The sequence below is a fragment of the Heterodontus francisci genome, chromosome 1 (genome assembly GCF_036365525.1).
Source record: "Heterodontus francisci isolate sHetFra1 chromosome 1, sHetFra1.hap1, whole genome shotgun sequence".
NCBI classification, from domain to species: Eukaryota; Metazoa; Chordata; class Chondrichthyes; order Heterodontiformes; family Heterodontidae; genus Heterodontus; species Heterodontus francisci.
In genome coordinates, this window is record NC_090371.1 from 113,209,208 (window position 1) to 113,224,303 (window position 15,096).

The following is a 15,096-nucleotide window of genomic DNA, read 5'->3' on the forward strand; positions in this document are numbered from 1 at the left end:
CCTCCAAGTGGTGTTCAACATGGAGGAGTACTGACTCATCAACTGAGAGATGGCAGTAGGTGGTAATCAGCAGGAGGTTTCCTTGCCCATGTTTGACCTAATGCCATGAGATGTCATAGGGTCCAAAGTCGATCTTGAGGACTCCCAGGGCAACTCCCTCGTGACTGCCTACCACTGTGCCCCCACCTTTGCTGGGTCTGTGTTGCTGGTGGGACAGTGATGGCAGTGTGTGGGACATTCTTTGTGAGCTATGATTCCGTGAGTATGACGATGTCAGGCTGTTGCTTGACTAGTCTGTGGGACAGCTCTCCCAACTTTGGCACAAGCCCCCAGATGTTAGTAAGGAGGACTTTGCAGGGTCAACACGGCTGGGTTTGCCGTTATCATTTCCGGTGCCTAAGTCATTGCTGGGCGGTCCGTCCTGTTTCATTCTTTTTTATTAACTTCGTAGTGGTTAGATACAACTAAGTGGTTTGCTGGGCCATTTCAGAGGGCATGTAAGAGTCAACCACATTGTTGTGAGTCTGGAGTCACATGTCGGCCAGACCGGGTCAGGACAGCAGATTTCCTTCCCTAAAAGACATTAGTGAACCAGCTGGGTTTTAACAACAATCGACAATGGTTTCATGGCCATCATTAGACTAGCTTTTAATTCCAGATCCGTTAATTGAATTCAAATTCCACCTTCTGCTGTGGTGGGATTCGAACCCATGTCCGCAGAGGAATACCCTGGGGCTCTGGGTTATTAGTCTAGAGACAACACCACTATGCCACCACCTTCCCCTATTGAACTTTATCACTATCCTCTTTTTTTTAGAGATACAGCACTGAAACAGGCCCTTCGGCCCACCGAGTCTGTGCCGACCATCAACCACCCATTTATACTAATCCTACACTAACCCCATATTCCTATCACATCCCCACCTGTCCCTCTATTCTCCTACCACCTACCTATACTAGGGGCAATTTATAATGGCCAATTTACCTATCAACCTGCAAGTCTTTGGCATGTGGGAGGAAACCGGAGCACCCGGTCCTCCTCACTGTTGACAATACTTGCAAGTTTTGTGTCATTTGCAAATTTTGCCCTATACACCCAATTCTAGGTTATTAATATATATCAAGAAAAATAAGGGTCCTAACACTAACCTCTGGGGAACTCCACTAGTTAGTCGCTTTTACCTGTAATGTGATATGGCACCTCTTACTGTTCCAGATTTCAGTACAGTCTACTCTTGATATTTCAAAGTTATTGTTTCCATTAAAAAATTTAATTATTCAGTAGTTTGAATTAACCAATGAAAATAACAGGCAAAATAGGAATTTACTGCAAAAAATTGGCCTTTCTGTGGGCCACAAGGTTATCAAGTTTCCCTACATTACAACAATGAAAATATTTTGAAAATACTCAATTCTACGTAAAGCACTTGAGATGTTGTGAGGACATGAAAGGTGTTATTGCTGAAAACAGAGACATTTTGTCCAAGCTTTTCATCTCACACTCATCAGGACAACTCACAAGAATACCAATGTAATGCCTCTACCATCAGAGTCCACTTGCCAACTAATCAGCACTCTCTTCTCATATAGTATAAATTTGTTGCTTTTCCTTACATTGGTATTCTTGTGAGTTGTCTTGATGAGCGCAAGTCAAAAAGCTTCGACAAAACATCTCTGCTTTCAGTAATACTCAAGTTCTGCACCATCAAAAGGTTTGATATTTATGCATGTTATTTCTTTTTTTCTTTAATTTGTATTAAACAACTTTGATTTAAGAGGAGTAGGTTTCATTTCACATTTGCTACCCAGAACAGGTTTCTCTCCATCTACTTAATAATTTCCTAGGGAAATTTGAGCACAGAAATACTTTATAATTTACTCAAGGCAGATTATTATGAAAGTGCGTACACAGAATGACTCTTGTTTTATTCTGTAGGCACCAGTTGACTGTCAGCAAGAACAAGAAAGACTAAAAGCTCAGGTGAAAGCTTTGGAACTTCGGATCAAACAGCAGCAATTGCAGGTTGAGCGCATCTTAAGCGAAAGGGAAAATGTACATAACACTGGTGCTTCAGAAGTTGATGAAACTGCTCATGATGTGGGAGGAAGAAAACTCTTTGCAGGTCACACATAACTTAGTTTTAATCCTAACATTTCTACAGACATGAAACCATGCTGATAGTCACTGAGATTAACAAACACAAATGTTGAAAGCCACTGTGATTAAAAAACCCGCAAATGTTGAAAATAAACCAACAGAATAAAACTAGAAATGCAGAAAGCAGTCAGCACATGAAAGAAAAGAACAGGATATTTTAGTTCAGGCCCTTCAATCAGTTCAGTAAGATCTCGGCATAGAATTAGCAACCTGTTTAAAACTGGGTTGGAGGAAGTTCCATGCAATAATCATGTATTACAATCAAATGGTGGATCATGACATTACCTTTCAAAATATATTGAAACTCTTCGTCAGGCAAAATCCATTTTATGAGTCAGCATTTGTCTGTTGTACCTGTTACACGTGGTAGCAGCACAAGTATTTACGTTGGTTAAGAAGGCATATGGGATACTTTCCATTACTAGCTGCGGCATATAGAGCACTAGTTACTGTGTACAGTTCTGGTCACCACATTATGGGAATGATGAGGGTACAGAGGGGATTTACAAATATTTTGCCAGGAATGGAGAGTTTTAGCTGTGAGGAAAGATTGGATAGGCTGCAGTTGTTGCTTTGAAACAGATGAGGCTTGGGGGAGGTTTAATTGAAATATGTGAAATGACCAGGGGGATTAGATTTAAAGTAATTGGTAGAAGGCTTGGAGAGGAGTTGAGGAAAAATCTTTTCACCTAGAAGGTGGTGGGGGTCTGGAACTTACTGCCTGAAAGGGTGGTAGAGGCAGAAACCTCATTGCATTTAAAAAATACTTGGGCATGCATGTTGTTACAAAAGTACTTCCATTTTTTGTTAAATTTTGAGGACTTGTGTTTTAAAACTGATAAAAAGGATTCCATAGATGCTGGACTTGAGTTTTTTTTAAAAAAGAGGTCAAGGGAGGTGTTTTGGACTTGGTTTGCAAACAACATGTACTGGAAGTCACCTGTCTTCAGATAAATACCCAGCAGGTGTTTTATGGCCTGGGGGGAGATGTTTACAGAGAAGTGACAGGTCAAGATTTATAGAGGTCAGGAGGCTTGACTCTTGAGATTGTTATGAAAGTGCTTCTGTGCTTTGTTAAATATATTTTTTGAGGATTCATTTTTGTAAGATTGAAGAAATGTTAAACTTAGAGGTTTTCAAAGAGGGGTCATTTAAAGGCCACTTGACTTTGAAAAATGGTCCCTGGAAATGTTTTTGAAAAAGGGGCACTGAGAAGTCTTGTGAGGAAAACAAGCCTTTCCATGAAATCACTTGACATCCAGCAACAACAACAAGCCTTTCCAGGAAACCACCTGACTGTCAGCTCAATAAACAACAGAGAACTTTGGACACCTGGAGAAGTTGTTTACAAAGAAGTGATGGGTCAAGATTGATGGAGATTAAAAGGTTTACCTCCTGTTGTCAGTTTCACTTTTGAATTGTTTTGAGTTAGGATTGAACTGTATAAAAAGGGAGAGAACTTCCAAGGAGAGAAGAGAATTCCCAAGGAAGGAGAGAAGACCACAACCCAGCTCAGCTCTTCAGCACCTCTCACAAAGACCCTGAGAAGTCCATTGTGTCAACTCATCTTGTCTCTGTCTTTGAAGGAAAGTCTACTGAATTAATTCTCAACACCACCTGAAAAGAACTGTTCTAAAAGATCCCAGTGACCCCTCTATGTGTACTCAGAGACTAGACTTGTATGCCAGTTTTTGAACACAACATATCTCATCTACTTTTTTCTTCATGAATGAGCAAGTATTCAGCCCAAGTGTTTTTTTGTCTGTAATAGAGCTCTCAAAACAAAAATCCCTTTTATTTGCTTGACCCCGGTGTATATGTGTGTGTGAGCGTGAGGTTAAGACTTGTTTTATAATAAACTGATAATTTTTTTGTTTGTAAAGAAACCTTGTTTGTGTATTTGATTCTGGGATAAAAATAGAGTCTATGATTGACCCTATTGGTAAGTGGGAAAAATGTAAATTTCTGTTGTGACCCGTGGAGAAGTGGAACTAGAATAAACATTGCACTCCTCCCACCTCGGTCATAACAAGATATTGTTTTTAGTTTCGCTTTGGACAGCGTGATGGAGTTTTAAAAAAACAGCCAAGAGAGCAGTTGCCCCAGTTCAGCCATTTCCATCTCTTTGAAAAGATCTTAGAAGTGAGTTTAAGAAATAGAGAAATTGATGCTACATTCCTCCTAAAGGCCTGCCTGAAACCCCTGTTGCTGCATTTCTCCTGAGATGCCGAAAAAACCTGACGGATAAATCTTCGACGCTGCTTGAAAGAATTGCTCCAGCAAAAGATCCCAGTGACAGCCGTCTACGCGTTTTTGGGATGCCAAACCAAAAAAGGGACAACAGACATCTTTCCATATCTTTGCTTTTTCTTCAAGAATTAGCAACTATTTGGCCAAAGTATTCTTTTTTGTCTTTTTTTGGTAACAGAGCACTAAAAAGAAAATCTTTATTTTTTGTCGGTTAACCGGTGTGTGTGTGTGTGTGGTAAAAAGGGAATATTCATATTTCAATCTGTGTGTTAATACTTTTCTTTGTTACTGATTAAGTCTTGTTTCATAATAAACTGATAATTTTGTTGTTCATTAAAGAAACCTGGTTGGTGTATTTTATTCTGTGATAAAGAGTAGAGTCTATAATTGACCATATTGGTAGCTGGGTAAACATTTAAATATATGTTGTGACTTGTGGAGGAGTGGAACTAGAAAAGACAATGCACTCCTGCCACCTCGGTCGTAACATATAATTGTGCGGGATAACCCAACAGCGACGACGTACAATTGTAAGTGGGGTAATAATAAGTGAAAAGAAGAAAAGAAAAAAAAAGCTTTCTTGTGCAATAAGTTTACACTACCAGAATGTCTTTGTCAGTTGCTATGAACTTTTTGGGGAAGGAAAATGTATCCGTGAATGATTTTAGAAACTTAACCAAGGCTAGGCTAAAATATTTTGGCAAAATTGTTGGTGATAGAGTTAAAACCAGGAGCTAGGAAAGCAGACATAATTGCAATAATAGCACACCATTTGAAATTGGAAGAAGGAAAAAGCAAAACAGATGGTAGTGCAGTTGAATTGGCTCAAATTCAGTTACAGATAAAGCAGCTTGAGCTTGAACAGGAAAAAGAGAAGAAAAAATTTGAAATACAATTTCAAAGAGAACGAGAAAGAGAAGGAAGGGAAATCAAATTTAAAAAGATGGAATGAAGAGAAAGGGGTGATCTTGACTCCAGTGGAAGTTCTGGTGAGGAAAGATCTGGCTCCAGCCCACGACCCAGTGGAGAGCTGTTTCAATTTGTACAAGCCCTCCTGAAATTTGCAGAAAGGGATGCAGAGACATTTTTTTCAGTTCTTTTGAAAGGATAGCAAACAGATGAAGTGGTCAAAGGAAAGCTGGATGCTGCTTATGTAAAGCAGGTTGATGGGCAGAGCTCAAGACATTTATGCCATGCTTTCTGCAGATTATGAGTTGGCAAAAAAAGCTATTCTTGCTGCTTATGAGTTGGTCCCTGAAGCTTATAGGCAGAAATTTCAGAACCTCCGGAGACATCCTGGGCAGACTGATATAGAATTTGAGAGGGTAAAGCAAATTAATTTTAATCATTGCATGTGGGCACGAAAGGTAGAGGCCACCAATGAGGCCCTTAGGGAATTAATTCTCCTGGAAGAAATTAAAAATTCACTCCCTCCGTTGGTAAGAACCCATGTAGAGAACCAGAAATTTTCAACAGTCAGACAAGCAGCGGAAATCAGACAATTACAAGCTTGTTTACAAGCCGAAACACTTTCTTTATCACCCAAACAAATCCAAGAAGAATAGAAGGTGGGAGGGTGAAAGGAAGGCAAGTAGTCGAGGAGAGGAAGGGACAACTGGGAACGCCCCGGGATCTCCTCCTCAGGCCATAAAGGAAAATGCTAAGGGTGGAAGTGAGGTCCGCAAGCCTAAGTGTTACCATTGTCACAAGGTGGGACACCTTCATGCAGAATGTTGGAAGTTGCGGGGTATACCCATGGGACTTATTGGGGTACTCAAGGCCAATGCACAGAAAGGGGCCCTGACCAAGAGTACGACAGATCAGGCTGTAGCTCTGACTGCAGCTGTAAGGCCAAGTACAAAAACCGCTATGAGTGCAATGGACATGAATAAGATACCTGGGAGCTATAGGGAATTTGTGTCAAAAGGCAAAGTAACTCATTACCCCTCAAACATAGAAAATAGGAGCAGGAGTAGGCCTTTCAGCCCTTTGAGCCCACTCCGCCATTCATTATGATCATGGCTGATCATCCAACTCAGTAACCTGTTCCCGCTTTCCCCCCATATCCTTTGATCTCTTTCGCCCCAAGAGCTTTATCTAACTCCTTCTTGAAAACATACAATGTTTTGGCCTCAACTGCTTTCTGTGGTAGTGAATTCCACAGGCTCACCACTGTCTGGATGAAGAAATTTCTCCTCATCTCACTCCTGAAAGGTTTACCCCCTATCCTTAGACTATGACCCCTGGTTCTGGACTCCCCCACCATCAGGAACATCCTTCCTGCATCTATTATTTATTTATTTTTTATGATTTAGAGATACAGCACTGAAACAGGCCCTTCGGCCCACCGAGTCTGTGCCAACCAACAACCACCCATTTATACTAATCCTACATTAATCCCATATTCTCTACCACATCCCCACCATTCTCCTACCACCTACCTACACTAGGGGCAATTTACAATGGCCAATATACCTATCAACCTGCAAGTCTTTGGAGGTGGGAGGAAACCAGAGCACCCCGCGGAAACCCACACAGACACAGGGAGAGCTTGCAAACTCCGCACAGGCAGTAGAACAAAGAAGAACAAAGAACAAAGATAATTACAGCACAGGAACAGGCCCTTCGGCCCTCCAAGCCTGCGCCGATCCAGATCCTCTCTCTAAACATGTCGCCTATTTTCTAAGGTTCTGTATCTCTTTTCTTCCTGCCCATTCATGTATCTGTCTAGATACATCTTAAAAGAATCCATCGTGCCCGCATCTACCACCTCCGCTGGTAATGCGTTCCAGGTGCCCACCACCCTCTGCGTAAAGAACTTTCCACGCATATCCCCCCTAAACTTTTCCCCAGTACCCAGAACTGAACCCAGGTCGCTGGAGCTGTGAGGCTGTGGTGCTAACCACTGCGCCACTGTGCCGCCCTGTCAAGTCCTGTTAAAAATTTATAGGTTTCTATGAGATCCCCCCTCACTCTTCTGAACTCCAGCAAATATAATCCTAACCAACTCAATCTCTCCTCATACGTCAGTCCCGCCATCCCAGGAATCAGTCTCAAGTGAGGCAGATAAACCTAAAGTTATACTTAGGGATGCAGGAGCCACCCAAACTCTTTTGCTGGGGAAAGGCATAACTTTTCTACCAGAAAGCACATTGAATGCCAAGGTTTTAGTGAATGGTATTGACGAGGAGCATATACCCATAGACGTACCTTTGTATCGGGTGTACCCAGAGTTTGACCTAATGTCTAGAATGGTAACTGTAGGATTTGTCCATAGTTTGCCTGTAGATGGAGTTGACCTACTCCTGGGGAATGATTTGGCCGGAATGAAGGTCGTAGCTTCACCAGTAGTCATGAAAAACCGAGTGAGGTCAAGGAGACAGAACAGTTGCAGGAAAAGGTTCCCGGAAATTTTCCTTCATGTGTAGTGATCCAAGCAATGGCTAAACAAGTTCCCTTCTTGGACATAAAATTGACACCACAGACAGATAGCCGAATATCTGAAACTTACTTTGGGGATTTGGATAATCTGAAGGAATTGTTTAATAAGTTTTCTCTGATTAAGGCTCAGCAAGCCAATCCAGAGTTAAATAAAGTGGCACAATCGGCTCTAATGGAAGCTGAAGCAAGGGAGTTCCAGAAGGCTACTATATTAAAGATGGGATTCTGATGAGGAAGTGCAGACCTCCTCACAGACCTGCGGACAAAGAATGGATGGTTGTTCACCAGATAGTGGTACCACTGGGAAATATTAAGGATAGCCCATGAAATTCTGTATAGAACATGTGGGGATCGAGAAGACCCAATCACATATAGGTTGACATTTTTACTGGCCAGGTCTTTCCAAGGACGTGGTGCAGTTTTGTAATACGTCCCAGATTGTGGGAAAAGCACAACCTGCCATAAAACCGGCACCTCTAATTCCTGCACCAAATTTTGGGGAACCATTTAGCAGGGTGTTGGTAGACTGTGTAGAACCTTTATCGAAAACAAAAGTGGGACACCAATAGATACTCACTATCACGGATATGGAAATTCGGCTCCCAGAGGCCATTCCCTTGAGAACAATTTCTGCTAAGGTAGTGTAGAGAAGTTAACCAAGTTCTTCACTAGATATGGATTACCAATTGAGATTCAGTCAGATCAAGGTTCCAATTTTATGTCTAAACCTTTTGAGGAAGTTATGGATAATTTGGGTATAACACCGTTAAAGTCCTCAGCATACCACTCACAGACACAAGGGGTTTTAGAATGGTACCATCAGATCTTCAAAACTACGTTCAGGGCATCTTCTTCTTTCTTCTTCTTCTTCTTTGGCCTCCTTGTCTCGAGAGACAATGGGTAAGTGCCTAGAGGTGGTCAGTGGTTTGTGGAGCAGTGCCTGGAGTGGCGATAAAGGCCAATTCTCGAGTGACATACTGTCATGAATATCCCGATGATTGGGATAAAGGGCTCGAATTTCTTTTGTTTTCCAACTTGGGATTCCCAAATATGTCTACCAGTTTTAGTCCTTTTGAATTAGTTTATGGGGATGAGATAAGAGGTCCTTTAAAACTAATTAAAGAAAGGTTTTTAGAACAGAGGGATGAATCTTCTGTGCTAGATTACGTATCCGTGTTCTGGGAATGGCTCATGAGAGCCTGCAAAGTGGATCAGGAACACCTTAAAGCTTCTCAAACAACCATAAATAAATGGGAAGACAAGCATGCCAAGACCCGAACATTTCAAACAGGAGAATAGGTTTTAATATTATTGCCTTTACAGGGTGGACTGCTGAAAGCATGGTTCAGTGGCCCATATAAAGTGGTCAAAAGAATTTGACTGACACCCCAGATCGCCAGAAAAGGAATCGGCTGTGTCATATCAATATGTTGAAACAATATCTTCGTCAGGAGAAGGATAAGCAAGTACAGGTATGTCAGGTAGTAGGGACAGTGAAGGATGAAAGGATACTGAGGCTGAGGCAGAAGGAGACTTAGACAATTCTCAAATTGAACCCCCCACTATCCGGTTAGTTAATACTGAATTGTTAGGGAGATTGGACACTATGCTTTCATATTTATACGCAGAACAACGAGAAGACGTAACAAGGCTACTCACAGCATCTGAAGGAGTCTGTAGGGGCAAGCCAGGATGTACAATCTTAGACATACATGATGTGGTTGTAGGGGAATCCTTTCCTATAAAACAGCATCTTTATTGTTTAAGTCCAGAGAAACAGGCCCAGGTAAAAGCAGAAATCCAATACATGTTGGAAAGCCACCTAATTGAACCCAGTCAAAGCAGCTGGAGTTCCCAGTGGTGTTAGAGCCTAAACCTTATGGTTCAACTAGATTCTGCATAGACTACAGAAAGGTTAATGAAGTAACAAAGGCGGAATCCTATCCAATTTCTCACTTGGAAGACTGTATTGACAGAGTGCGCAGTGCCACATTTCTTACAAAAATAGATTTGTTTAAGAGATACTGGCAGGTTCCATTGACACCCCAAACTAAAGAAATATCGGCCTTTGTCACACCTTTTCATTTCCAATGCCGAGTGATGCCATTTGGGCTAAAAAATACCCCATTCACTTTTCAGGGATTAATGAACCAAATGGTGCCCAATATTCTTAACTGTGGTTTATGTTGATGATGTGCTCGTATACAGTGACACTTGGAAGGACCACTTGGAACAACTAGAAGTTCTGTTTAGAAAATTACAATCAGCTGATTTAGTGATAAACCTTGCCAAAAGTGAATTTGCAAAATCCAAAGTAACCTACATTGGGCATATAGTAGGGCAAGGACAAGTATTGCCAAGAACAGCAAAAGTACAAACATTGTTGGAGTTCCCCACTAGGACGAACGCTAGGACTAAACAAGGTTTTTGGGGATGTGTAATTTCTATCACAAGTTTGTACCAAATTTTAGTACTATAGCTGCTCCACTGACAGATTTGCTACAGAATAAGAAAAACAAGGTAGTGTGATCAGGGGAGTGCCAAGCATCTTTTGAGAGGCTGAAAGCCATTTTGATTAATGAACCAGTGTTGGCTGTTCCAAATTTAACTCAACCCTTCAAAGTAACAATTGATGGTAGTGACCTGGGAGTTGGTGCAGTCCTGTTACAAAATGATGAATCAGGCATAGAATAATCAGTGGGATACTTTTTCAAAAAGCTAACACGACACCAGAAAAGATATTCAACAGTGGAAAAAGAAACCTTAGGCTTATTACTAGCTGTTAAACATTTTGAGGTCTATGACTGCCACGACTACAAAGAGACACTGGTATATACTGATCATAACCCCTTAGCCTTTGTGGAAAAATTCAAAAGCCAGAATGCCAGACTATTCTGATAGAGTTTACTATTGCAACCTTATCACTTAAAGATTATCCATATTGCAGGGAAAAATAATATAATTGCGGATGCTTTGTCTAGGATTTAACTTTGTTTGGAGTTATCTGCGTGCAAAGATGGTAGAAAGCAGAACTGTATTAGCTACAGGTAAAGAGTGAATGAGAAAGAGTGTGGAAACGTGTTTTAATATTTTTATCTTCTATTTTTCCACACTTTGTAATAAAATGCATTTAAAAATGGCATTTCATTCCTCCAAGGGTGGGGTTGTTAAGAAAATACTTCTATTTTTTGTTAACTTTTAAGGACGTGTTTTAAAACTGAAAAAAAGGACTCCATAGAAGATGGACTTTGTTTTTTTTTAAAAAGAGGTAATTGGAAGATCTTTCGGATGTGGTTTGCAAACAACGTGTCCTGGAAGTCACCTGTCTTCAGATAAATACTCAGCAGGGTTTTTTTGACTTGGGGGAGACGTTTACAGAGAAGTGACATGTCAAGATTTATCGGGATCAGGAGGCTTGACTCTTGAGATACTGTTTTTGGTTTTGCTTTGGACAGTGTGTTGGAATTTTTTAAAAAACAGCCAAGACAGCAGTCGCCCCAGTTCAGCCTTTTCCATCTCTTTGAGAAACTCTTAGAAGCAAGTGTAAGAAATAGAAAAATTTATGCTACATTTGTATGAAAGACCTGCTTGAAACTCCTGTTGCCGCATTTCTCCTGAAACATCGAAAAATCTGATGGGTAAATCCTCGACGTCGCCTGAATGACTTACTCCATGAAAATACGCGCCATCTGCGCGTATTTGGGACACCAAACCAAAAAAGGGACAATGACATCTTTCCATATCTTCTCTTTTTCTTCAAGAATTAGCAACTATTTGCCAAAGTATTCTTTTTTGTCTTTTCTTTTTGTAACAGAGCTCTAAAATGAAAATCTCTTTTTTTTCCCGGTTAACCTCTGTGTGTGTGTGTCTAAGGTAAAAAGGGAACATTCATATTTCAATCTGTGTGTTGATGCTTTGCTTCATTGTTAAGTCTTGTTTCTTGTTTTATAATAAACTGATAATTTAGTTGTTTATTAAAGAAACCTGTTTGGTGTATTTTATTTTGGGATAAAGAGTGGAGTCTACAATTGACCGTATCGGTAACTGGGTAAACATTTAAATATATGTTGTGACCTGTAGAAAAGTGGAACTAGAAAAGACAGTGCACTCTTCCCACCTCGGTCGTAACAACGTGAAGTGCAGTAACCCACAAGGTTACAGATTAAGAGCTGGAAAGTGGGATAAGGCTGGATAACTCTTCTTGACCGGCATAGACATGGTGGATCTCATGTTCTTGTAAAGTTTCTGTTTCTAAATGTTAATCTAATGTTAATTGAAAGAATAAAAAGTTCCTACAGGACAGTCTTGATGTTAGTCTGGATAGAATTTCCCACCGTTCCGACCAATATCTTCCCAGAAATGTGTTCTCCTGTAAGAGTAAGAGACATAGAGGCCAGATTTATAGTTCTTGTCATAGTTATAAGAATTCAATGGATGTAAAAAAGTAAATGCCAATTGTAGGGAAAGATTAAATATCCAACTATATAAGATGCCTCGGCTTTCTACCTTGAATCATCCCCTGTCAATATTGTCTGTTCATACCCCCAAGCATCCAAGCGCTCTACAGCCATGCTTAATGGAATAGTGTGGTTGAAGCTTGGGAGCTCCCAGCTCTGTTGGAAGTCTAAAGTACGAGGTCATAGTGACAGCAGCAGCACTCCGCAGTTGTACCTCTTTCCAATGATGTACCTGCTTTCCTGTCTCCCAGCTCAGTTTAATTTGTGGCCATTGCCCCCCAACATTGAGCAAGCTGTTACCCTCACCTGGTGAATTAATCCTCTCCCGTCTTCCCACTGAGAGAATTTCCCTGTCATTGCATCCCTTCACTATTTGCTGCTCCTCCACCACCTCATCTCCCATCCTCTTCCCCATCGTCTTTATTGCTCTCTATTTCCCACCCTCCTCCCTATCCCCACTGCACTTATACCCTTATCAATCTACCTCCTTTTCTCCTCAGAAATAATACTAACTAAGCAAATTTCTGGAATTTTATTTTTAATGAAGATTGTGCAGAGCCCTTCAACAATGGAAAGAGGCATAGTGGATTTTACAGAATTCAGCCATTGGCATCTCCCACAAGCTTCCTCGTATACTGCGACATGACAGATGGTGGTGGCTGGACTGTCATCCAGAGACGGACTGATGGCAGTGAAAACTTTGACAGGTTCGGTATTGTTTTTCAAAGAATTACATTAGATAACACATCCTGAGAGTTTTAGTACACATGAATCCATCAGAACAAAGATTTTTAAAAATGAAAAGGAATAATAAACAAAAATAATCTCCATATGAACAATGTATCTGATGGACAAGGGAATGGTGTTTATTATACTACCTTTAGGGAAAGAAATCTGCTGTCCTTACTTGGTCTGGCCTACATGTGACTCTAGATCTACAGCAATGTGGTTGACTCCAAAGGCCCTCTGAAATGGCCGAGCAAGCCACTCAGTTGTATCAAACCACTACGAAGTCTAAGAAAAGGAATGAAACCATACAGACCACCCGGCATCAACCCAGGCACTGGAAATGACAACAGCAAACCCAGCCCTGTTGACCCAGCAAGTTCCTCCTTGCTAACATCTGGGGGCTTGTGCCAAAGTTGGGAGAGCTGTCCCACAGATTAGTCAAGCAACAGCCTGACATAGTCAAAATCATGAAATCATACTTGGCAGACAATGTCCCAGACACCACCATCACCATCCCCAGGTATGTCCTGTCTCACTGGCAGAATAGATCCACTAGAGATGGTGGCACAGTGGTATACAGTCAGGAGGGAGTTGTCCTGGGAGTCCTCAACATTGACTCAGGACCCCATTAAGTCTCATGGCATCAAGTCAAACATGGGCAAGGAAACCTCCTGCTGATTACCATCTACCACCACCCCCCTCCCCCCCATCCCCTCGGCTGATGAACCCATGCATCTCCATGTTGAACACCAATTGGAAGAAGCACTGAGGGTAGCAAGGGCACAGAATGTACACTGGGTGGGGAACTTAATGTCCAACACCAAGAGTGGCTTGGTAGCACCACTACTGGCTGAGTCCTAAAGGAAATAGCTGCTAGACTGGGTCTGTGGCAGGTGGTGAGGGAACCAACAAGAGGGAAAAACCTATATGATCTCATCCTCAACAATCTACCTGTTGCAGATGCATCTGTCCATGACAGTATTGGTAGAATTGACCACCACGCAATCCTTGTGGAGACGAAGTCCCGTCTTCACACTGAGGATATCCACGATTGTGTTGTGTGACACTACCATTGTGCTAAATGAGATAGATTTTGAACCGATCTAGCAACTCAAAACTGGGCATCCATGAGGCGTTGTGGGCCATCAGCAGCAGCAGCAGCAGCAGCAGCAGCAGAATTGTATTCACCCACAATTTGTAACCTCATGGCCTGGCATATACCCCACTCTACCATTACCATCAAGCCAGGGATCAACCCTGGTTCAATGAAGAGTGCAGGAGCAGCAGCAGGCATAGCTAAAAATGAGGTTTAGCCAGGTGAAGCTACAACACAGGACTACTTGAATGCCAAACAGTGGAAGCAGCATGCAATAGACATAGTTAAGTGATCCAACAAACGGATCGGATCTAAGCTCTGCAGTCCTGCCACATCCAGTCGTGAATGGTGATGGACAATTAAACAACTAACAGGAGGAGGAAGCTCCACAAATAGCCCCATCCTCAACGATGGGGGAGCCCAGCACATCAATGCAAAAGACAAGGCTGAAGCATTTGCATCGATCATCAGGCAGAAGCGTCGACTGGATGATCCATCTTGGCCTCCTCCTGAGGTCCCCAGCATCACAGATGCCAGTCTTGAGCCAATCTGATTCACTCCCCATGATATCAAGAAATGGCTGAAGGCATTGGATACTGCAAAAGCTATGGGTCTTAACAACATTCCGGCAATAGTACTGAAGACTTGTGCTCCAGAACTTGCCGTGCCCCTAGCCAAGCTGTTCCAGTACAACGACAACACTGGCATATACCCAGCAATATGAAAAATTGCCCAGGTATGACTTGTACACAATAAGCAGGACAAATTCAACCCAGTCAATTCCCGTCCTATCAGTCTACTCCCGATCATCAGCAAAGTGATGGAAGGGGTCATCGACAGTGCCATCAGGAGGAACTTGCTCAACAATATCATTAAAGCAAAATACTGCAGATGCTGGAAATCTGAAATAAGAACAAAAAGTGCTGGAAATACTCAGCAGGTCTGGCAGCATCTGTGGGGAGAGA

General features: G+C 41.8%; 1 protein-coding gene across 1 annotated transcript in view; it reads left to right on the forward strand.

The window, feature by feature from the left end:
• Positions 1-15,096, forward strand: part of fgl1 (fibrinogen-like 1) — a 61,621-nt gene that overhangs the window by 3,988 nt on the left and 42,537 nt on the right. Inside the window, exons 3-4 of the mRNA XM_068034623.1 lie at positions 1,937-2,123; positions 12,854-13,013. Coding sequence (XP_067890724.1) covers positions 1,937-2,123; positions 12,854-13,013 — 347 coding nt within the window. The remainder of the gene's footprint in view (positions 1-1,936; positions 2,124-12,853; positions 13,014-15,096) is intronic.